General features: G+C 48.4%; 1 protein-coding gene across 1 annotated transcript in view; it reads left to right on the plus strand.

Annotated features, from left to right (window-relative positions):
• Positions 1–25,935, plus strand: part of AKAP6 (A-kinase anchoring protein 6) — a 609,087-nt gene that overhangs the window by 278,874 nt on the left and 304,278 nt on the right. Inside the window, exon 7 of the mRNA XM_069209097.1 lies at positions 12,475–12,638. Coding sequence (XP_069065198.1) covers positions 12,475–12,638 — 164 coding nt within the window. The remainder of the gene's footprint in view (positions 1–12,474; positions 12,639–25,935) is intronic.

The following is a 25,935-nucleotide window of genomic DNA, read 5'->3' on the forward strand; positions in this document are numbered from 1 at the left end:
TTAGTACCAAAGGACAGTTGCTTTGTACAATTCTGTCAGATATATAGAAGACTGTTTTAAGTAAATACAGATCACAGGTGCATTTGACACAATAGCTAAGAATAGGGGCGGTTCCTCCTAAAGAGTGGAGAAGCCAACCCTCCTGCTGAGGGCGCAGCAGGCAAACACAAATAAATTAAATGGCATAATAATGCCACTTCATTTTGCAACCAGCTCGCGCTGTGTACAGCGTGAGCGTGAGGGCAGAGGACGGGGCTGAATCCTGCTATTGCAGGATGACTGCTGCCCCTTTCACTGCTCATGTTGGGTTGGCCGGCTGTTTTGCTACAGCCAGCCAGACATGCGCACTGCAGACCCAGAAATCCCAGGGCTGTCATACTGCTGGGGGATTGCTGGCACAGGCCCCCAGCCTCAAAATGAGCGCTGGGTTAGCCTGCTCTCACCAATCCTGGATCTTCTCTCATGCTGAAAACAGAGCAGCTCCAGGATTGGTTGGATTTGTGTTCCACTCAGCAGGAAGGAAGGCCTTCCATTCCTGCTCGTGGACGCTGGGGGAGAAGTTCTGCACCAGTGGGAGCTGCAAATAGTGAGTTTGGCTCCATTGCGCGCCACCATATTTTAGTCCTGCTGTCCGCCACTGGCTGGAAAAAGGTACACAGAGAGGGTGAGTGACTGGGGAAACCACACGCTAACAACAGCTGTCTGCAGCCCCTCTCTTCAGCTGAGCCATCAAAACCGTTGTCCTTCAGCACAAACACTAAACCGAAGGACAAATGTCCATCTGTGGAACCTTCCGTGGACAACGGACATTAGAGTCAATCCCTGAACAGTCTCTGTAACCTGGGGACAGGTGGTCACTCTACTCACCTCCGTTTTACAGGGGTTGCAAGGTTTGGGGTGCACTGTCAACTGTTACCTGACTGTCCCCAGGGTATGAACCCCCTCGACAAACTCTCCTCTCAGGTCTGACTTTCCTCTACCAGCCCTGCGCACTGCCCTACACCCCTGGTGTGCTCCTCCGTCTCCAGGTCCGAGAGAAGCAAGGTTTGGGGTGCACCGTCTAACGGCTTCTTCACTGCCAACGGTCAATTGACCCTCCCTAGGCCCAGGTCCACCACTTCGTCTCCCACCTGTCCTAGATGCATTCCTCCACCTCCATGTGAGAAGGCAGCAAGGCTTCTTGGGCTGCATTAAGGGCAGCAAGACTTGGGGTGCGTAAAAAGGGCAGCACAGCTTAGGGTACATTAAAGGGCAGCAAGGCTTGGGGTGCATTAGAAGACAAGACAGCCTGGGTGCATTAGAAGGGAGCTATCCTCACGGTGCATTAGAAGAAAGCAAAGGTCGGGGTACATTAAAGTGCAGCTGGGCTAGGGGTGCATTAGAAGGCAATAAGGTTTTAGCTGCATTAGAAGAAAGCAAGGCTTGGGGTGCATTAGAGTGTAGCAGGGCTTGGGGTGCATTAGAGTGTAGCAAGGCTTGGGGTGCATTAGAGTGTAGCAAGGCTTGGGGTGCATTAAGGGGCAGCTACGCTAGGGGTGCATTAGAGTGTAGCAAGGCTTGGGGTGCTCAGAGGCATGGGCACAAAAGAGCAACCCCTCCGTGTAGTTGACTCTGTTGCATGTTGACCGGATGAAGACCACGCATACAAACGATGGTTGTTATAGACTCCTGCCTTAACATTCAATTTTTAACCTAATTTATTATGTCTCAACTACTAGACAAATATTAGCTGTGTGTAGGCAAAGACCACACCAACACATCCAGTGGGCTTAGAACCCACCCGGCACTTACCAGTGGTTGTCTTTATTGTCACTCTTGTTTGCTTGGTATTCCTCTTCTTGTGTTTGTCCCTCCTATGGAGCATAGCCTCTTTACTATCCTTTGATTGGATTACTTGTATTCTTCCACTGTTCACAGCCAGGACTCTACCCTTTTTTCTTTTTCTTTCAGCCCTCCATGAAAGTTCACATGTTTTTGTAGCTCTTTCCCTCAAATGTGCTGCTTCCTCCCTCCAAGCGGCCCTCCAGCTAGCTCATTGCTTTCCTCATCCACTCCCCCCCTGGCTTTTCTCTTTAATAATTGGTGTTCCTTTTCCCCAGGCCCAGCTTTAAGCAACTCCACTGCTTCCTTCAGCTCCACCCACTCTGTGGCTTACCCTCAGTCCTCCACCGGTTCCACCATTGCCTCCTCATGGTCCCTTACAGTTTTTTTATTTAATTGTAATATTTTTTTTGCTGGGCCACTCCACCTTACAAAAATCAGTTTCATGCAAGTTAACTAATTTGTGTATTTATTGAACTAAATGCATCCTGCGTCATTTTATAGGAGCGTGCATGCACACGGATGCCTGCATGCGCATGCATGCATGGACAGATCTCACCATGAATGTACGCACCTGCCATCAGCAGCTGCATCACCATGCCTCTTTCTTTTCCTCATCTTCTGGGGATGCTGTACAGCATCAGCAACAAAATTACTTTTTTGTTGATGCTGCATAGCAACACCAGTCAGTATTGGCAAAGCCAATAGGTCTTTCAAGTGAGACCTTTTTGGCTTTGCCGTTGCTTACTGTCGTGTGGCGAATGCTTTTGTTCATTCAGTCCCTTTATGGTGCCCAATGTATTGATGAAACCCAGCACGCAGGCCGGGTGATTATCCAATCATACCATGGTCTGCAGTTCACTTGTGCCGTCCAGCTCTAGTGGGACAGAAAACCCACTGGTGCCTGTCAACAGACTGTCCCATGTACACCACCTCTCCCTTAACGAACACTATGAAGATCTACTCACTGCCCTGCCGGGACCTTTCTCGTCTTCTCTTTAGTTAGTCACCTTCTTTCTCCCTCTTCTCCTGATCATTGGTACTTTCTCCTCGTCATCCCCACTTGAATTTGCCTCTTATTTCAACACCCAGATTGACAAACCTTCATCTTTGTTTTCTTCCAGGCTTCCTCCCTCATCTGCCCCTTTTGCTCTGTAGACCGCTTCTGCTTGTTTCTTCTCCACCCCATTGTCTTTGTTCTGTCCATTTTCTGAAGCTTGGCTCCTGCTCTGCCCAGGTAAACCCCAATGCTACCTTTGCTAGTCATGTATTACGCTGGCGCTCCACCCAACCGAGACAGAATTCCTGTTATTTGCAAAGAATAAGAAACAAGATACAGTACAAACCTGGCGCAATGATGTGAACGTTGACAGCTTCAGACTCATCTTTCACTGAATGTCAAGTCACTTGGATTCTACCTGGACATCAGCTTCACCCTCAAGGAGCACAATATTAAAAAACACAAAGGCAGTCTGGTACCCGCTCCCTGTTCTAAAGAAAGCCAAAGAGTTTCTTCCAGAAAGTGACTTCAGAACTGCTGTTCAGGCCCTGGTACTCTCATATCTAGATGGTAACGCCCTCCTTCACAGCCTCCCATAGTCCACAATGGCACCCCTTAAAGGCATCCAACACGCCGCAGCACATGTCATCCAGGGCCTGAAGCAATGTGATCACATCACCCCCATCCTGATGGAACTCCATTAGGTCCCATTGCTGGCCCGCACCATAGTTAAGATCAGCTGCATCATTTATACAACATCATGACCACCACCTTTCTTATCTTGCAGACAAGATTATCATCTTTGGTGGTTTTCAGCACACCTGCAGCCAGAGACCATCAGACAGCATACTGACAAGTGTAAAAAAAACACATATGTACATGGAAGGATGCGAGGCGAGCTGGTCACTCCAGCTCAGCACATGTGCATATATGTACAAGGCACTGATGCAAAGCTGGCTGATCACTCCAGCTCAGCACATGTGCACATATGTACATGGGAGAAGGCAAGACGGGCTAGTCACTTCAGCTCAGCACATGTGCATATATGTACATGGAAGGATGCAAAGCTGGCTGATCACTCCAACGCAGCACATGTGCATATATGTACATGGAAGGATGAGAGGCGAGCTGGTCACTCCAGCTCAGCACATGTGCATATATGTACAAGGAACTGATGCAAAGCTGGCTGATCACTCCAGCTCAGCACATGTGCATATATGTACATGGGAGAAGGCAAGACGGGCTAGTCACTCCAGCTCAGCACATGTGCATATATGTCCATGGAAGGATGCAAGCTGGGCTGATCACTCCAGCTCAGCACATGTGCATATATGTACATGGGAGAAGGCAAGACGGGCTAGTCACTCCAGCTCAGCACATGTGCATATATGACCATGGAAGGATGCAAGGCAGGCTGGTCACTCCAGCTCAGCACATGTGCATATATGTACAAGGCACTGATGCAAAGCTGGCTGATCACTCCAGCTCAGCACATGTGCAAATATGTACATGGGAGAAGGCAAGACGGGCTGGTCACCAGCTCAGCACATGTGCATATATGTACAAGGCAGGGATGGAATGCAGGTAGATCATCCTGGCTTAGCACATTGTGTAGGAAAGTACCATCTTTCTTGGCAAGTTACCCCCAGTTTCTGCCTGTTTGTCAGTGTGTTTTTACTGTCTCACTGGGATCCTTCTATTCAGGACCCCAGTGCTCATAGTTTGTGGCCTTTGTGTGTTGTCTGTATGCTTGACTGTGTCACTAGAGTTCTGCTAACCAGAACTCCAGTGCTTATGCCCCAACTGTTTACCAAATTTGTCACTACAGTTTAGTGACTCCATATTTCAATTCAGATTGGCACACTGGATCCCTCTTATAATTCCATAGTATATGGTACCTAGATACCCAGGGCATTGGGATCCAGGAGATCCTTATGGGCTGCAGCATTTCTTTTGCCACCCATAAGGAGCTCATACAAACACTCCTTCAGGACTGCCACTGCAGCCTGAGTAAAATAGTGCACACACTATTTCACAGACATTTTCACTGCCACAGGTAACTTATAAGTCCCCTATATGTCTAACCTTCAGTTACTGAAGGCTAGGTGCAAAGTTACTGTGTGTGAGGGCACCCTGGCACTAGCAAAGGTGCCCTCACATTGTCCAGGACCAATTTCCCGGACTTCGTGAGTGCGGGGACGCCATTATAAGCGTGCACTACATATATGCCAAAACATATATGTAGCTTCACAATGGTCACTCCGAATATTGCCATGTGAGGTGTCTAAGATTGTGAAATTGAACCCCCAATCCAAATCTGATATTGGGGGGCCAATCCCATTGACCCCCAACACTGCCAAACCAGCTCTGAGTTTTCCACAGCAGCCCCAGCTGCTACCACCTCACAGACAGGTTTCTGCCCTCCTGGGGCTTGAGCAGCTCAATCCCAGGAAGGCAGAACAATGCATTTCCTTTAGGAGAGGGGTGTTACACCCTCACCCTTTAGATAAAGTAGCAAGATGACTACTAGCAACCTTGTATCGCTTCATCCTGGCGGCTTTCTCAACTGTTTCCTGGTGGTGCATGCTCTGGGGGTAGTCTGCCTCCTCTCTGCACTAGAAGCTCCGAAGAAATCTCCCGTGGGTCGACGGAATCTTCCCCCTGCAACCGCAGGCACCAAAAGACTGCATCACTGGTTCTCTGGGTCCCCTCTCAGCATGACGAGCGTGGTCTCTGGAACTCAGCAACTCTGTCCAAGTGACTCCCACAGTCCAGTGACTCTTCAGTCCAAGTTTGGTGGAGGTAAGTCCTTGCCTCCCCACGCTAGACTGCATTGCTGAGAACCGCGTGATTTGCAGCTGCTCCGGCTCCTGTGCACTCTTCCAGGATTTCCTTCATGCACAGCCAAGCCTGGGTCCCCGACACTCCTTCCTGCAGTGCACAACCTTCTCAGTTGTTCTCCGGCGTTGTGGGACTCCCTTTTGTGACTTCGGGTGGACTCTGGTTCACTTTTCTTCTAAGTGCCTGTTCAGGTACTTCTGCGGGTTCTGCCTGCTTCTGTGAGAGCTCCCTGAGTTGCTGGGTGCCCCCTCTGTCTCCTCCTCCAAGTGGCGACATCCTGGTCCCTCCTGGGTCACAGCAGCACCCAAAAACCTCTACCGCGACCCTTGCAGCTAGCAACGCTTGTTGGCGGTCTTTCTGCGTGGGAACACCTCTGCAAGCTTCATCGCGACGTGGGACATCCATCCTCCAAAGGGGAAGTTCCTAGTCCTCTTCTTTCTTGCAGAACTCCAAGCTTCTTCCAACAGGTGGCAGCTTCCTTGCACCCTCAGCTGGCATTTCCTCGGCTCCTGCCCACTCTTGACACTGTTGCGACTATTGGACTTGGTCCCCTTGTCTTACAGGTACTCAGGTCCGGAAATCCACTGTTGTTGCATTGCTGGTGTTTCTTCTTCCTGCAGAATCCCCTTATCACGACTTCTGTGCTCTCTGGGGGTAGTAGGTGCACTTTACACCTACTTTTCAGGGTCTTGGGGTGGGCTATTATTCTAAACCTCACTGTTTTCTTACAGTCCCAGCGACCCTCTACAAGCTCACATAGGTTTGGGGTCCATTCGTGGTTCGCATTCCACTTTTGGAGTATATGGTTTGTGTTGCCCCTATACCTATGTGCTCCTATTGCAATCTACTGTAATTCTACACTGCTTGCATTACTTTTCTTGCTATTACTTACCTAAGTTTGGTTTGTGTACATATATCTTGTGTATATATAACTTATCCTCATACTGAGGGTACTCACTGAGATACTTTTGGCATATTGTCATAAAAATAAAGTACCTTTATTTTTAGTACTTCTGTGTATTGTGTTTTCTTATGATATTGTGCATATGACACCAGTGGCATAGTAGGAGCTTTACATGTCTCCTAGTTCAGCCTAAGCTGCTTTGCCATAGCTACCTTCTATCAGCCTAAGCTGCTGGAAACACCTCTTCTACACTAATAAGGGATAACGGGACCTGGCACAAGGTGTAAGTACCTCTGGTACCCACTACAAGCCAGGCCAGCCTCCTACATGGGACAGCACCAGGGAGGTGGAGCAGTGTGTCTGGAGGGTTTGTGGAATGTCAAATATTAACCCACCACCATCCCCTGTCTGTTCAGCTCTCTCATGGCTGGAACTTTTGTTTTACAGCTGAGAGTTTTAAGGGTCTTGTGTGTAATATGATTATAGTAGGCCTGCTAGCCTTGAAAATGTGTAATGCACTACACCCTCTAGGGGCTAAATATATGGTTGCACTGTATTATTTTCTGCCATTCTGTTTTCATGTGGTTATGCCCTGAAGAGAGTAAACTACCTTCTGTTCTCTGCCCATCCCCTAAACATGTGACAACTTCCTACAGTGAGAATGCACCCCATTGGATTATTTGTTTATCTCATAAACAGGAGATGGCTCCCTAAAGTGGGAATGCAAACCCTTCCTTTATCCGTCCACCGCATAAACACGAAATAACACCCTGCGGTGGGGATGCCCTCCCGGTCTTTGTCTATCCAGCCCTTAAATCTGAGTTGGCTCCCTACAGTGGGGTGTGAGCAAACTGCCACTCCATAGACATGAGACAGCTCCCTATGGTGGGAACTGGCTCGTCTTTTTTATGGTTACATGACCATGTTTTTTAGAAATGCTGTATTTATTGTGGTGTCTTCTAGGGGCTGTTTTGAGCAGTACAGTCAACATACTACAATATGTGCGGCACTCGGAATCTCACCTAAAACATTTGTGCTCAACTCAGGCTATGGTGGTCCTAGGACTATGGAACCACCTTCAAAACGTGTTGTGTTCTTTCTGCCTACTTCATATTTGGGTCCCCACACTAGGTTAGTGGGGATCCCAAAATAATAACCCATCCCCCATTCAGTGTGTTTATAAGTTCTCTTATGGCTCGAACTTTTGTTTTGCACCTGGGAGTAGTTTGAGTTTTAAGGGCCTTTTTGCAGTGGGCCTACTAGCCCTTTAGTTATATGCAGGGCCACTGGAATTATGCGCAGAAAGGACCACAATATGCAGCAGGGTTGACCAATTAATGTGGCAAAATAAGTCCAGTTATAAATGTACAATGCCAATAGCTCCACCTCAAGTAAATGTGAGACTGGTTGCACTGCAAATGCTTGTTGCCTTTTACAACTGCGCTAGGGAAGGAAAAAGAAAAGGCCTGTTATTCTTGGCTTTGCTCTGATTTGGCTTGCCAGTCCCAGTGGGTCAAGGGCTGGGCAACAGTCAGACACTCAGCCCGAGCCAGGCTTGGCTTGCCCACCACCGATAACAAGCATTGGCAAAGCCAAAAGCTCTTCCCTTTGTAACCCGTTGGCCTTCTTTCCCATCGTTTTTAGCCACACTGCACATCATCCACATGCTGCACAGCATTCCCAATGCTGTGCAACATGGCTAAACTTTAAAAAAAGGATTTGAGGTGCCCACCCACATCATTTTGTAGCCACACACACTACATGTACGCACCATGAAATTACGTGTATGCTTTTTTTTTTTAGTTAACAATCAAAATTGAAACAGTAACTAAAAAAATCAAGTGTGTGAAAGTATTGTTTTTAGAGCGAGCAGGTAACGCAACAAGGGGTTGGGGGAAGGCAACACAGTGGGTGCGGGTAGGGGTAAGGAGCAAGAAGGGGAGAGAAGGTGGGCGCAGGTGGGGGAAGCAGTACTGAGGGTACGGGGAGGCAACAGGGAGAAGCACACAGGTGAGAAGAGCAGGTGGGGAAAAGTTCTAAGGTGAAACAGAGCAATATGAGCGCAGAAGGACAGAAGTACATGAGGGAGACAGCTCAAAAACACATGCACTCGCACAAAGTACCCAATACAAAATAAAACAAATAGTGCATGAAAAGTAAGCAGTCGAAACAGAGATGCCAGCCAGTCAAAGAGATGGAAAAGAGGCAATGCTCCATGGGAGGGACAAACACAAGATTGACGAGCTGGTTCATGAATAATAAGTAGGCAAATGAATGGCACAGGAAAGCCAACCAATGGCAAGCAAGTGCCGGGCTTCAAGCTCCTCTGTGTTCATGGTAAACTACAATATGCCTCTCAACAGAGGGCACATGGGCCGTCCAGTGGGCTGAACCTAAAATATGGTGAAGCCCTGAGAGTGCACATAGTTGTTCCGACGGGCACACACTCACGCCCTCCATAATGTGTTAATACACTCCCTTTTCCCATTCTTCTGGGGTGATTCTTTGTACTGTGAAGTCTCGTCATCTGTCCCCACAACCCATGTGTCGTCCTGTAGTGGACGTCGTCCTTGTGAGGCCTGCCTTGTTAGTCCGCCCTGTAACTACACATTGGCTCCCAGTGGTGGACCTGGCCCCTCTGATGGCATCTCTCTCTAGTGTGCATGCCATCTCTTGTCTTGCCTGTGCCATACCCATGCCAAGGCAGTCCACAGTGGGAATACACCCCGTGTGCTGTACATCCATCCGCGAAAGAAGTCATGCTTCCCTATGGTGTGAATAAACTGCCTTGTATTGCCTCTCTGTTCCATAAACATGAGACGTATCTCTACGGTGGGGTGTGAGTAAACTACCTCCTGTTGTCTGTCCATCCCTTAAACATGTAACAACTTCCTACAGTGGGAATCCACTCCATTGCATTATATGTTTATCCCATAAACAGGAGATGGCTCCCTAAAGTGGGAATGCAAACCCTTCCTTCGTCCATCCACCCCATAAACATGAAATAGCACCCTGTGGTGGGGATGCCCTCCCTGTCTTTGTCTATCCATCCCTTAAATATGAGTTGGCTCCCCACAGTGGGGTATGAGTAAACTACCTTCTGTCATTTATCCACTCCAGAGACATGAGACAGCTCCCTATGGTGGGAACTGGCTCGTCTTTTTCACCTACCTTTAACCATGCAGCGGCCCTGGTGATGCCTACAGACATAAACTGGTCCTTCCCTTCATTTCATAGCCTTGGGGCAGCCCAGATGATGTAAAGATACCAGTTGGTCTTTACTACGTCTTCTTTACCCACACAGCACCCCACAGCGACATAAACACACTCAATCTCGAGTCTTGATCATCCCTGTGGTACTCATGCAGCAACCACTAATGACATCAACGAATACCCTTGTCTTATCCTACCCGTTAACCACACATTGTTCTTTAATGGGAAAACCATAACTACTGGCCCTTCTCCTAGTAGAGACAACCACTGTCCTCCTTGTGCAGCCCATATTAATCCAATGGCCAACAATGCAAGCATGCCTGGTCTTTCCCATTACATCTCTATCCGCATGGTGCCCCTCGATGACCTAGACTCTGCTCATAGGCTCTTGAGATGCTTTGTATCTGAACTGCAGTTTCATCCAATGTGTTCCGTGATCTTGTCCATCTGGATACCACGCAGCTCCCCTCGATGTCCTTCCCGGGTGGTCTTCTGTGACAATAGCACAGACCCTGCCCTTGGCCATCCACCCTGGAACTAAACAGCTTCTCCTTGTAACGTGAACGCGGGTGCTGGTGGTCATGCCTTCATTAACCATGTGGGGGGGGCACTACGATGCAACCAACGATCCAGTCCTTATCCATCAATTTTGCAGCCAAACAACATCTTCTGACAGTGCTAATGCAGCCATTTGGTCTTGTTAAAATCTAATACCCAGTCAATTGCCTCACACCTCCCCCACATTGCAATGCTTCCTCTGGTCTTGTCCATCCAGCAATTACTCAGTGGCTTGCTCATGTGAAAATATAGCCTCTGAGCTGGCTGTCCATAGCTATGTGATGGAACTTAATGATGTGCACACTGCCCCTTGCCTCATCATCTCATAACCACCTGGTAGCCCCCAGTGATGCCTCTAGTGGCCTTGCCCATTCAATAAACTCTGGTCATGCTCGAACAGGACAAACTCACAAGTTCAGGCCGACTGCATTAGAGTGTGAGCCAGATACAGGGTCCAGCTTACTCCTCCTGTAAAAGTTACCTTCTCAAAGTCTAGTGCACAGAGTTCAACATTTCAGGATATCACACCAGGAGCTCAACTAATGCCAGCCAAGTGTCCAAGACCTGGGGAGGCACCTCTTGGGGATCAGGAATGCACACCATCAGTGCTCAGGCAGGACCAGCTGCAGCAGGTCTTCTTGCAGGTTCAGGCAAGGCCAGTTGCAGCAGTTCCGCTAGGCAGTTGCAGTGAGGCCTCTAGAGCTTGTTGTGTCTCTGTTGCTCACAACAGGAGGTCAGCCAACTGACCCTTGGAGCCCCTATGATAGTCCTGGGTTCAAGGAGATGGACATCTCTCCTTCAAGAAGCAAGGCACACCCAAGCAGCAGGGCAGTCCTCTGGAGTACAAGGCAGTCTTCAGCAGGTCCAGGAGTGTACTGAAGAGTGAGCCTGAGAGTCTTAGTTCTATACCCCGTGCCAGCTTTGAAGTTGAAGGCATTTCTGGATTTTACCACCCGCAGAAATTTCTAATTCCTGTCTCCCTGCCCTGCTCCCAGGCTATCTGGAGTCACAAAAGGCTAGTGTGAAATTTTGAGTGTGTGAGCTAAGGCAGTGGCTTTGAAGGGCAGTTGGGGCTGTGCAGAGCTCCACCCGCCATCCTGTCTGGAATGCCCATCCTGCCAAAACCCAGTCCCCTATTGCGTGGCTTTCTGGGAGGAATAAACAAAGGCCACTACACATAGTCATGACCCAAGAAGCAGACTGCAGGAGCAAAATGGTTAGGACAAGAAAGCACCAAATCCTAAATATATCATTTTCAGAATTGTGACTTAAAATCTTCAAATCTGACATTACAATTAAAGAGGATTTTAAATTATAATTCCTTAGACACCAAACATGAATTTTCTACCTGCTCCCAAACATGGATTATCACCTATTAAATGTCACAAGGTAACCAAATGTTATCCAATGGGAAATATAGGCCTCCTAGTAGTAAAAAGAAATTTGTGAGCTTTTCAGTACCAGGGCATATAAAACTTAAAGATACATGTCCACCTTTTTAAATACAATGTACCCTGCCTTATGAGCTGTTTAGGGCCTACCATACAGGTGATTTATATGTAATAAAAGGGAGTTTTAGGCCCGGCAATGGGTTTGTTTTTCCAAGTTGAATGGACAGTTTAAAACTGCACACAAGCTGCAGTGGGAGTCCTGAGACATGTTTTAAAGGGTGGCACAATGCTCCACGGCTCACTGTTTTGTGGGTGGCAAAGTAACTGCTGCATGTGCACTGTTTTGTGGGTGGCACAATAACTGTTGCAGGCCCACTAGTATCATTTAATTCTAGAGGGTGTGAGCATGGCACCTGCTCTTGGTATCTGTCCATGTTGTGGCCTTCAACGATGCACACTTTTTGCCTGGCCTTGTTCATTCAGTACCCACACAGTGTCTGCCTGGAGTGTGACAACTTTTCCTAGGCGTGTTCCTCCATCTAGTAACCCTGTGGTTATTCCCTGGGGTGCGACCAGATCCCCTGTGCTTGTTCCTTCCTCCAATAACCACAAGGTTGTCTTCCTGTGGTGTGCAGATACCCCCTGGTCTCGTACCTCTATCCTGAGGCCTTGCCATAACTCCATGTGACGTCCGTACTCTATGTACTGTTCCTAATCCGCACTCGTTCGTGTTTTTTGGCGCGCAGGTCTCAAGGACATGCTGCATATGATAGGGAGTCAGTGGAAGGAGCTGCAGCGGCAAATCAAGCGTCAACACAGCTGGATCCTCCTCGCCTTGGACGCCATCAAAGCCGAGATCCTGGCGACTGATGTATCCGCGGAGGACGTGGCCGTCGAGGGGAGCCCTGAGGTAAGGCGACGCGCCATTCCCTTTCACTTCCGTTGGCTGTTTGAAGTCCTTGTCACTCAAGTCTCCTCCTTGCCTTAGGGCTTGTACTTTCTCCCACTCCCCACCTGTGCTTTTCACAAATAAAAATCAACAATGTCCTTCAATGAAGCCATGAAAGGGCTAGAACCGCCCACCCTGCCCCCACCTTCCAGAACATTCCCTGTGCCAAGCAGAAGCACAAAGGGCCTTAATCACAAATACAGACCCCACAACTTCTAAAAATCTTTCATCCTTTGAGGAGGGAGTGAGGACTGGAGGGGCTAGGGTTTGTTCCAACCACTTACAACAGGAAAAATCCTGCTTAACCTATATACATCATTCAAGTGGACAGGTGCATTAGACAAAATGACATAACATTTCTTTAAGCAAACATATTTTTTATTTTCTGATAGTCTTCACAAAATATCTAATTTCATAATGTTATCACTGTTTTCCATTTTTTTCATTTCATATTTACATTGTCTGAAAGTATTATTGCTGTATATATGGTGTGCTTCCAATGTTCTTTATAAGTCCAGTCCAAATCCACAAAGAAAGCATTAAAAAAAAATACTCTATAATCTCATGGACACTGCTAAAAGTTTTTTGTTCCGACACTGACTGTGAGGCACTTCTACCCTCCCCTCCCTTCCAAAAAAAGGAAGAAAAAACCAAAATCTTCTCAGTCCGCCGCCAGTGTCCTGTGGAGAAGTACAAGGCTGTGATGGACATCAGCCGTGCAGACTGGCCAAACATGAGCTGGAACCCCCCCTATGTGCTGGGGCTTACATGTCACCTTCTGTTTCACCGTGTGATATCGGCTCCTCACTGGGAGGCCGTGTGAAGGGAGCCGATAACATGTGACACATGGTGGCGCTCCGTGTGTGTTGGTAGGTCTGCAAGTATATGTTTGTTCGTGTGACTAGGCTCATCTAGCCCACTAGCCCTTTGGAGGCAGTGGGAGCAGCCCTGCCAGGTTTCACAGGTCCATGTGTGATGTACTGCTCCAGTACAGGTTTTTGGGACTTGTAGTCTTGTTTATTCCATTATAAAAGAGAAATACAAGTCCCAGAATTCAAAGGAAAGAAAATCTGGACTGGAGCAGCACATCATGCATGGACCTGGGAAACTTGGCAAGTATGTAGAAAAAGTCAGGTGGAGGGTGGCACTCACCAGCGGACTGAAGGGCTCGCCTCTCAAACCTGCCTTTATCATTCCCCCTTCGCAGCTCCTGGGACCTTGGTGCCCCCTTGCTCAGGGTTGCACTGGGGCACAAAATAGGCCCGGCACCAAACTGAAAGTGGCCACCATTAGTGAATCAGATGGCTAAAACAAGTGGCCCATCTTTCCAAATGGGCACAGTTTTGAACTTGTGAAGCCACTCGGTATAGGTAATTTGCAAGGTCTGGGATACTGCGCGCGTTTGTGCTTGCTGCAGGCAATGGCTGTGGTAATGTCAGAAAACTCAGCAGTAAAAATCGGCCCAGCAGACTACAAAACAGATCCACAAACTGCCAGAAGGCACAGCCCATGCACTGATCAGTCAGATCAGCTCTTCAGGCTCTGCCAGATTGCCCTATAGGCAGGGCCACTGAAATTATGCAGCAGGAGAAGGCCAAATATGCTGCGGTAATGAGTCAATTATGTGGCAAGAAACTACAAATTATGCGGCATAATGTGTCATAGTTTTAAATAATATTACTTGATTTGTAAACATGGTAACATGGCAACATTGGTTGCACTTCGGTAGTACCACATTAACACCTAATTATAGCTAGTAGCAACAGGATGGTGACCAGTCCTGTTTTGCAAAGGGCCTTCCAGCGCACTGCAACATGTCGCTGCATTTTTGGTAACTTTTGAACCATTTGCAATAGAAACATTTTTTTTTGTTTAAGTCTGCATATTATTTGGATGATAATGACTTATGTGGGAAATGCTGCAAATCTTTATCGCTGTGGCCGCACAATTGCATAATTCCAGTGCCCCTGCCTATAGGCCAGTATGACTCTGTCCTTGCGGCAAGATTAGAACCTGCTTTTTAGGATTTTAGACCCCAGGGTTGATTCTCAAAGCTATTTAAGTGTGCTGCTGATGCCTATTTTAGGTGGTCTGTGTATTCACAACAAGAGCAGGGAGCCTGTGTTCCAGAGTGGGGAGGCACTGACAGTTTAGGAACAAACTCTCAAGTTTGTTGATGCTCACAAACATTCTTTCAAACTATTCCCTCCCACCACCCCCAACCGCCCCCCACCCCGCTACGTCCACCGCCACCATGGAAAAGGTTGTAGCTTTACCCCTGTCAAGGGAAGGAGTGAGTGCCTATCCAGGCTGGGATTGGGCTTGGAGAAGCTCCACAACTTGTTTGGGGTTTAGAGCAAGGAGTGTCTACACAAGGACACATTACACAGAGAAATAAAAATATAAGTAAAAGGACCCCAGCACAAACATAATACCGTCTCCACATGGGCAGTAACACATCTGTGGCCTCCATGGTCACTCGCCCTCCACTCATGACCCCGGTGTACACCCCTCTGCAGGTCCCTGCCTTTTCACACGGTTTACACTGTAGTCGACCCTGGAAAGTCACTCACTGCCCGTAGGGCTCAGAACCAACTGTTTCCGAGTGGAAATCCAACTTCCAGCACCGACCTAGCACATTATGTGCGAGTTGGTTTCAATGAACCAACCAGGAGTCTCTTCTTACATGACATTGTCCTGAGAGCCTTCACAGCTCTGACCCTGTGAACCAACTCACCTGGGACAACGTGTCACAGATCAACAAGAAAACAAAAGCGGAAGTAAACAGTTTAAGGACAGTGTGGGGTGATGGGGCTCAAGGCTGGTACCCAAAGCCAGCAGTGTCAGACCCAATGTGGCTGCCAGAGAAGGACAGACCTGCAGCCCCAGAGGGGGCCGTGCACTCCGTGGAGGGCAAGGGCTTTAGAGCCAGTGGTGCATATGTGGCTTGTACCCCGTAGCGCTGCCGGTCCGCAAGGGAGGCGCTACGCCCCAAGAGGTGTCCCTCAGATGTGCAGCCGAGGAGCCCTTCTACCATTCTGCACCGAGTGCACTAGAAGGGAAAGGGTCCCTCGTTGAAAGGGAAACACGTTGAGAGAGCACCCCATGTCCTGGCCCAATCCTGGGGCTCTTGTTGTAAATTACTGGTGGAGCCCAGGCTCCACAAGCCCTTAGAACCTGGCACCTATGGGTGAATTTATACAGAACCTTACCCCTGCCTGTTCCCACGGGATGCAGGATGGGACGGTGAGGTGGTGCCATGGTTTCAGATGCGCCCATGAGGTGTAGGAGGTGGTGTACCCATGGGACGGTGAGGTGGTGCCATGGTTCCATATGCGCCCATGAGGTGTAGGAGGTGGTGTACCCGTGGGGCGGTGAGGTGGTGCCATGGTTCCATATGCGCCCATGAGGTGTAGGAGGTGGTGTACCCGTGGGACGGTGAGGTGGTGCCATGGTTCCAGATGCGCCCATGAGGTGTAGGAGGTGGTGTACCCATGGGACGGTGAGGTGGTGCCATGGTTCCAGATGCGCCCATGAGGTGTAGGAGGTGGTGTACACATGGGACGGTGAGGAGGTGCCATGGTTCCAGATGCGCCCATGAGGTGTAGGTGGTGGTGTACCCATGGGACGGTGAGGAGGTGCCATGGTTCCAGATGCGCCCATGAGGTGTAGGAGGTGGTGTACCCATGGGACGGTGAGGTGGTGCCATGGTTCCATATGCGCCCATGAGGTGTAGGAGGTGGTGTACCCATGGGACGGTGAGGAGGTGCCATTGTTCCATATGCGCCCATGAGGTGTAGGAGGTGGTGTACCCATGGGACGGTGAGGAGGTGCCATGGTCCCAGATGCGCCCATGAGGTGTAGGAGGTGGTGTACCCATGGGACGGTGAGGAGGTGCCATTGTTCCAGATGCGCCCATGAGGTGTAGGAGGTGGTGTACCCATGGGACGGCGAGGAGGTGCCATGGTCCCAGATGCGCCCATGAGGTGTAGGAGGTGGTGTACCCATGGGACGGCGAGGAGGTGCCATGGTCCCAGATGCGCCCATGAGGTGTAGGAGGTGGTGTACCCATAGGACGGTGAGGTGGTGCCATGGTTCCATATGCGCCCATGAGGTGTAGGAGGTGGTGTACCCATGGGAAGGCGAGGTGGTGCCATCATCCCATGTGCGCACACGGTGCGCAGTATGGACAGAAGAGCGGTTGCCGTAGAGCCTCACGTACCCGTAGGGTGTGAGTGGCCCCCACCTTAGACCCATATGTACAGAGGATGAGCATGAGAGCCCGTGACATAGCCCTATATAGAGTAGGGGTGGGCGGAACTCAAGGAGATTTACTCAGCGGAATTCCACAGAAAAACATAAAAACTCTGAGATTCTGTGGAGTTGTGAGCTGGCGGAATAGGGCAAGTCCCGCCGATTTTTAGCATCAGGAGTTTCTTCTGCGTTGTAAAATCAGGATGAACAGCAGCATGTGCCACACCAGAGGGCGCTGCTTCTAGATGAGATTTTCTACTCGAGCGGCAGCTTTCTCAACGCAAACGGTCGCAACCTGCTGCAACCACTTGTGTTAAGAAATCTTGGCAGGAGGCATTCTGGTGCCCAAAAATCGCATTAGGGGATGCAAATTCACCAAATTAACATTGGTGAGCTGCACACAGGAAGAACTCCACCACGCGTTGGTTGGCGCAGATTTGCCTCAACTCCTCACTCCAAGCGGAACGCCTAGTGGGCAAAACTCTTCGAACTTTCGTTGGTGGAGGCGAATTTTTCACACACCCCTAATATAGACAAGCATGTGGGATGAGGGGGTGACTTTGTGCTATAACCCTGGGGTACCAATGGCGAACAAAATGGGGCGTGATGCCATACTAAATCACCTCTGATAAATGTGGCATTCAGGATGGTGTGGTGATGCCGTACCATAGCCCCTTGTATACATGTGGGGTGCAGGATCGGTTTTTGGCGCCATGGCACAAATGTACATTTGGAGCGCAGCCAGCCAGAGCCCCGGATACCCAAGGGGTGCAGGATGGACAGGTGAGGCTGTACCGTAGCACTTCAGTAACTACAGAGAGCAGTAAGTCATCCCACACCTCCTCAGTACCCCTGGGGCACACGCGAGCGCATCGAGCCATCCGAGGACACACTGGAGATAAAACCGATATTTATGGATTATTACAAAGATGTATATTCGAGCTGCGCACTTGTTTTGTTGGCGCAATAAATCACTCTAATCAACGCAGTCACTCAGCTCTGGCGTCCATTAACCGCTTGGTTACAGCAAATTAACAAAGAGAGAAAGTGATTCATTATCTCATTGCTCTTAATGAGTATCAGATGCATCGCCTAATTAGGGACCGGTCACTGCAGCGGGAGGAAGGTCGCCCACGCTGATGCAAATCTCTCCCCCTCCCCCAAACTCTACGTCATCCCAAAAGGAACATTCCAGTAAATGCCAATTTTTTAATTATTAAGCACCGCATAATGCTGTCTCCAGTGGAACATCCCCTGAGGGCGACCATTTTAGATATGGAGCGCCACAAAATGGTGTCTGCAAAGGAACATCCCCCGTTTAACAATATGGAGCGCCACATAGTGGCGACTCCAGGGAAAGGTCTCTCCAGGGCAGCCATTTTGAAATATACAGCGCCCCATAATGATGTCATCAGGGTAACATCTCCCCAGGGCGGCCATTTTAAATATGGAGTTCCACGAATTGGTTTCTCATTCCTCAAGAGCTGCCCTTTTAAAACATGGAATAGCATATAATGGTGTCTCCGGGGAACATCCAATGAGGGTTACCATTATAAAATATGCAACTCTGCCTAATGGCGTCTTCAAAGGAGCATCCTCCAAGGGGCGCCATTTTAAAATATGGAGCTCCCTGTAATGGTGTTTCCAGGGGAATGTCCCCTTTTTAAAATATGGAGCACCACGTAATGATGTCTCCAGGAGATAATTACCCAAGGGACGTAATTTTAAAATATGGAGCGCCACGTTCTACTTCCTCCAAAGGCCATCCCCAATGGCCCTTATTGTAAAATATGGAACACTACATAATGGTCTCTCCAAAGGAACATCCCCCGAATGCCGCCATTTTAAAATATGGAGCACCACATTCCTTGGATCCTGGTGGTAAGATTGTTCCACTCCCATAATAATAAAAGCCTCCATTAAACCTTTAAGAACAGCGTGATACTCATTGAACCTAGAAATATAGGGTGGATCTCCACTGAAACTCAAAGAACCAGGTTATGTGTGGACCTAACCTCAAATAACAGGTTCAAGGCCCACATTGAATTCACATGAGAGGCTTACAGTCGCCATGAAGCTTATAAAACATGGTTATAGACCCCCTTAATGTTGAAATATAAGGTCATACCCCCTACTCCTCAGATAACATAGCATCATTCCTGGGGAAACCTTAAAACCTGAAATACCGGCTGTTCCAACACTGACCCTCATATTACAGGCTTACAACCCCACTTAGCGTCATACAACAAGGTGAAGGCTGCCTCTACACCTGCAAGTAAGAAGTTCTGTCCCTGTAACGTCAAACAACCGCTTATACCCTCCGCTAAGATTCAAATATAATGATGGTGGTCCTCAGAGGGTCATATCTCCCACTAAGTCTCAAACTACAGGTCTATCGACCCAAGGGTCATGGAAAAGTGGGGGTTTAGCCTCAACTTAATCTCAAAGAAAATTCTTGTAACCCCCACAGAACTGCAAGTAAAGTTCCATTTACCTATTGAAACAGTGGGCTACATCTCCCTTTAAACCTGAAACAACCGACAGATAGCCCCCAAATGAACTCAAATAGCAGATTTATTGGCACTACGAACCCTGGAATTAAAGGCTGACACCCCCACTAACTGTGGAATTAAAGGGTGACACCCCTACTAACTGTGGAATTTAATGGTGACACCCCCACTAACCCTGGAATTAAAGGCTGACACCCCTCTAACCCTGGAATTAAAGGATGACATCCCCACTAACTGTGGAATTAAAGGCTGACACCCCTACTAACTGTGGAATTAAAGGGTGACACTCCCACAAACCCTGGAATTAAATGGTGACACCCACACTAACCCTGGAATTAAAGGGTGACATCCCTACTAGCCCTGGAATTAAAGGCTGACAGCCCAAATAAACCTGAGAAATCCTGGTCATGTCACCCATCATATATCACAAAATATTGTTATTATCCACTAAAACTGTACACACAGGGCCCCCCCTGAGCCCCAGATAATGAGCTTATAACACAACTAAATTTCATATAATTAACTATAGTAGGTGAGAGGGTTCTTTCTCTGCTAACCCTAATCTAACAGACATGAAATGAGCTAACTTTGCACATCACAACTCATATAACCTGTAAATCCAGGGTGATTCCCCCGCTAATACTCAACTAACAAGCCTGTGACAGCCGGTAAACGAGGAATGCAGGGGTTTAACCCCTCAAACTGCATTTATCGGTGACATAGTCCCAGAAAACCCTACACAGTAGAGTTACGTGACCCCATCCCTCACTCAACAAACGTCCAGCTCCAACTAAACTTCAAGGAGGAAACCTTAACTTTCTTATGTCCACACCCCTGGAATTATGTGGCAATGGACAGCAGTTTCTGCACCAGGTTTGACTATATGATGCAGCAAGAAATGGCAAATTGGGCGACATAACGCAGCACATTTTGGTGAATTATTATTTCACTATTTTACACTTTTTAATACTGTCTGAGTAAAGGTTTCAACAAATTTGCTGTGATGAAATATACAAACCATGGGGCATTTGATGGATTATGTGGCATGGGAGGTAGATCCCTAATTATGCAGAAAACCCAGTGACTGCAGAATTGCATACTTCCATTGGCCTTGGTTATACCCCTGGTAAACCTCAAATAACCGTTTTTTATCCACCGCTAAACTTTGAAGGACAAGTTTTAAACGTGGAAGTACGTGGTAAAATACCCCACTAAACCTCGCATTCCTGGATTATACCCTGTCTCTCCAGTTTCCAGAAACATAGCTTTAATCCGCCACGAAGCCTGAAAAGCAGGGAATCACTCCACCAAGGAGGGTTATTCTTTTAGGTTTTGTGAAGCATGTTTCAGACCTTATCTCAGGGTCCTCTGGAAGTCATGGGTTTCTATCGTCCACCGCTGGTGTTTGAGGGCCCCCAGTGGAATAACCAAGTTACTACAGTTGTAGACTTACGTCTCCAAGGGCAGTGAGTTGAGCCATGGCTACTCTCAGGGGCTCAAGAGGGTTCAGCATGAGATGACTTCTCACACTCCAATGGCTCGATGTCCAGTAGAAACTCTTGGGGTCACTGAGACCTCGACTTGCGGTTCGCTAGCCTCCCGGGTCAGTGAGGCATAGGCCCCACCCTCCCAGCAAGGACTGGCAGCTGGTTGGAGACCACCAGCTGCCTGTCAAGGAACTCTTTGATGAAAGTCCATGCACCGCCGCGTTGGATGCTCTATTAGAAAAAATAAGTTCTGAGCAGGACGCCATGTTTGTTTGGTCGGCTTGGCGCAAGTGCTACAATTGACCTGGTTCTCCCATCCTATGAATCTCCAAGTGATCGCTCACTTGTTATAGGAAGAATAAGTAGGGAACAAGAGCTGTTAACTTAAGAACAAAACCAAAACATAAGGTCCTAGCACCTTCTGGGTCAAGTGCATTACCACAAAATAGAAATACAACATTTATGCATTTAGGCGCTACAATCCAGAAACCATCTGGCGGAACGGATGTTGTTTCCTCCTGCTGGGAAGTGTTTGGGTGCCCATTCTGCATAAACCCTGGTTTCCTGGGACTCTGAAGCTCCTAGAAGGGTTGTCATGTTTGGTGGTATTTGGCACTGTGTATAGCAAATGATGGGGCAGGTGTCTCTGTGTAGGGTCTCGGGCACTTTCTTATGACAAAAGGCTGTCATATGGGTTATTGAATGGACCAGTAGCCCCAACTATTTGAGGCCTGAATAGTTCTTTGGTGGAGGCCATTGACTCGCTGGTTTTGAGCAGTGATTGAACCCTGTTCCGCCCCCTCTTGTGTGCTTTGTTCCAGTGTTTCATTCTTCGGCGTTCATTTATGAATTTACTAGGTTTTCTGGGTTTTAAGGGACCAGGCAGTTGAGGGCAATCATCACTTCCATCCTTTCCAGGTAGTCGAGAGTAGCTTTTTTGCCTTGGAAGGAGGGACATTGAAGGCCAGGAGTAGCAGAAGGAGGCCCATTTGCCTTTCCTTCCAGGTTGGAACTGACCTGAGCCCACCTTCAGTGGGGATCCTGGTGCAGACGACACCGGTCCGCAAGACTGAGGGGTATCTAGAGTTGTAAGGTCTGTGGGAACTGGAGGCCCAATGTTTGGCCAGATGAGGAAACCAGTTGCCGTGACAGCAGGAGGAAGACCAGATTGTCCATGCTGCAAGTGGTTTCTTGAGTGTGGCTTCCATATTGGTGGTACCTCAGTATGAAGGCGGCTTCGAAGGCTTGTGCCACACCAGGGTAGGCTGCCACGAAGATGCTAAGGAACGTATGGGGGAGAGCGAGCCCAGGGCATTTGACGAGCATGACATAAATTAGTTGCTTGCAGTTCCAAGTGTTTTCTGCTACAGACTTTGTGAAGGTATTCCACAACTTGAAAAGACTTACCCAAGTCACGAGGCACATTGAGAGGCTACTACGTCAAAGTTATTGCACTGGAATTGTCACTTATGCGAATGTCACTACACTGAATAAGGTACGCAAAGGGAACGCATTTGTATTTCAAGTCTATTTAATAAATTAATTTAAAATTATAAAAATGTATTTACGGATAAGGTTATGGTAAACCTACTGAATGTATTTTAATTTTATTTAGTGCACATGACTGATATGGGATAGGGTTACTGTTGGAGTTTGAAGAGGGCTAGTTTTTTTCAATAGAATATAATATTTTTATTTATTTAAAGTTAGGCTTGCCAGCATAATTAAATGAAGGGTATTTATTTAATTTTAATTTTAATTAAATTGGGGCCAGCATTAAGATTAGGTTAATGTTACGTTTATTAATAAAAGTCATTTAATTTGTGTTGAGGGTTAGAATTAGGGTTAGGTTGAGTATTTAATCTGACTAAATTAGATCTAATCTAATGTTATTTCTGTTAACGTTGGAGTTGGCTAGTGTTATCTTCAGGATTAAGTAAGGATTATTTACGTTTTTAAAAATTAAATATTGTGTTTCATGACATTTGAATTAGTCGCGTATGGAAGTTAACAAAATTGCTTTAATTTAATATTTAATTTAATGTGGTTTAATTGAATAGGTTTAGGTTGGGGTTAGCATCGCAGTTCGGTTTAGGTCACCTGCCCAGGTGCATTGCATTTGATTGAATTTGGTGTAGAGTAGTGGTTCCCAACCTTTTGACTTCTGTGGACCACCACTTTATCATTACTGGAACCCGGGGACCCCCCTCTGAATCATTATTGGAATCTAGAGACCCCCCACCTAGTCATTACTGAAAGCTGGGGACCTAATCTGTTAAGTATTATTTAAGTTTCTAAGCAGTCGCAGACCCCCTGAGGAGGCTTGTTGCCCCCAGGGGTCCCCGGACCACTGGTTGGGAACCACTGGTGTAGAGGGTGGTGGTGCGATGAATGTATACGGAAGGTGGGTCCAGTGGGTGGCAGTCACAGTACATTTCATGGAATTCTCTTCTTGTGGAAGTTGTGTTTGTCCTAGTAATGTCTGTAATGCAGTGGAACAGGTGGTAACGTACACCTCAGGGCGGTGGTACTCTGTGGTTTGTTCCCCGGTGGGGGTCTCACCTGTGCGGACTGTCAGTTCTCTGCCCAAGTCCCCTTTTGAGGTTACCCCGTGGGGGGGTGGGTCTGGGGGGGTGACAGTGGCCAGGCAAAGGATTCAATCTGGTGAAGAATTGTTTAACTCTCCAAAGTATAAAATGAATTTTGTTGTGGAAACCTATTAAATGTTTGCTGACAAGCTATCTCTGTGGAGGGTTCTCTCTTAAGGGATTTGAATGTTTGGGTTTCTTTGTAATTACATAGGCCCCCCCACCGTCCTCTCAACCATTCCACGTGTGTGTGGCTTTAAGGGCCCCAGATCCAGAGCTGCTCTCAGGTGGAGAGGGTGAGAGTCAAGGTGATGAGAGGGGCGGAAAAACTCAAAAAATATACTGAGCTTCAAGCTCAGGCCTTTGTCTCTTTACCCCAAGCCCTGCTATGTGGTTGCTTATAAACAGGGCCAGCGGAGTTATGCGGCAGAGGAGGACAAATTATGCGGCAAGAAAAGGTCAATTATGCGGCACAATGTGGCACATTTTGTGATAATATTACCTCATTACTTTGTCATTTTTACACCAGGTAACAGTGTCTGAGAAAACAGTTTACCTTAATTAGTACCAATTTAACACCCATATATAGCAGTTAGCAACTGAAAAATGACAAGTCAGCCTTTGCGAAAAGCCTTCTAGCGCCCAGGAACCCAAGCCGCCATATTTTTTTATAACTTTTTATCCGTTTGTGCTAGAAACTATTTTTTTTTGTTAAAATCAGAGGATTATATGGCAGCTGATGGATTATCTGGGGAAATCTTAATTATGTGAGAATCGTCGCAGCCGCAGAACCGCATTATTCCAGTGACCCTGCTTATAAAGCACTTAGGGCACCCTTGGAGCTGCTTCAAAGCACTGGATGGTGAGAGGAAATGAGGGAGGGGGCTTGTGAATAGACGGGGTTGGCCCAAAAGGCTGGTACGAGGAATGTTTGGGGGCTGTTGCCCTGCGGGGGCCCCATTGCATTGCCTGACATAGTCCATAGGACAGGCTCCGCTCCACGGTATTTCCTGTCTGTCCACCCCCTATCCTCGTGCTCTCATCAAACCGTTTTCTTGAGAGGGGGCCTGGCTGGTCAGGATGGGTCCCACTGACAAAGATGTTGCTGTGAATAAGAGGGACCTAGACTGAGTTACTCTTGGGTTCTAGGCTTACTCGTAAAACCCAGGACTACACATGGAGAGGGCGTTGTGTGTGTGCACGCACGTGTGCGTATCTGCAGCAGCCTCGAGAGGATGAAATGGTGCTTTTCTCATCTGCAATGCAACGCATTTTTCGTCTTCCTATAGAATGACAATGTTATCCGGGTTGCACCCAAGTGTGTGTTGGAAAGATTATCCCCTGGTGAGTTTATCCCTTGTACAGTCCCAAAACTGTGACCGTACGGCGGCCATGAGGGGACAAAGTGAAGCTCTGCGTCATCCACCTATGTGTGACCTTGTGAGGATGCACCACACATAGGCCGGACCTTCTTTCAATAGACTCGAGGCGCGCGCTCCTGGTGTGGCCAAATGGACTTTCCAAGAGGCTTGAGGAGCGCGCTCGTGGTGTGGCCAGGTGGCCACCCTGGCCTTCCTGCCCATAGACCTGAGGGGCGCGCACCTGTGTGGCCAAGTGGCCACCCTGGCCTTCCTTCCCATAGACTCGAGGCGCGCGCTTCTGGTGTGGCCAAATGACCACTCCGACCTTCCAAAAGGCTTGAGGAGCGCGCTCGTGGTGTGGCCAGGTGGCCACCCTGGCCTTCCTGCCCATAGACCTGAGGGGCGCGCACCTGTGTGGCCAAGTGGCCACCCTGGCCTTCCTTCCCATAGACTCGAGGCGCGCGCTTCTGGTGTGGCCAAATGACCACTCCGACCTTCCAAAAGGCTTGAGGAGCGCGCTCGTGGTGTGGCCAGGTGGCCACCCTGGCCTTCCTGCCCATAGACCTGAGGGGCGCGCACCTGTGTGGCCAAGTGGCCACCCTGGCCTTCCTTCCCATAGACTCGAGGCGCGCGCTTCTGGTGTGGCCAAATGACCACTCCGACCTTCCAAAAGGCTTGAGGAGCGCGCTCGTGGTGTGGCCAGGTGGCCACCCTGGCCTTCCTGCCCATAGACTGGAGGCGCGCGCTCGCCGTGCTACCCAGTGGCCCCCAGAGCCCCCTCACTCCGGCTGCGGAAGCGGATAAGCCGCTCACGTCAGGATCCGATGTTCCGGTGGGTGGGTGAGGGTGGTGGGTCCTGGTGGCGTTTGATGTCAGGAGCGTAAGTGGATTTCAGCCTTTGAAGTGAGCTACGCAGCCCGGAAATTACTGTAAAGCGGGGCTGCCAGGAAACCACCGGTTTCTTTTAAAAATAAACCCATATTACCGAACTAAATGTATGCCAAACTAATGCCACGAGGCTTAGTTTCCAGATGATTTGTGTCAAGGCATCAACATTT

The sequence above is a fragment of the Pleurodeles waltl genome, chromosome 9 (genome assembly GCF_031143425.1).
Source record: "Pleurodeles waltl isolate 20211129_DDA chromosome 9, aPleWal1.hap1.20221129, whole genome shotgun sequence".
Classification (NCBI taxonomy): domain Eukaryota; kingdom Metazoa; phylum Chordata; class Amphibia; order Caudata; family Salamandridae; genus Pleurodeles; species Pleurodeles waltl.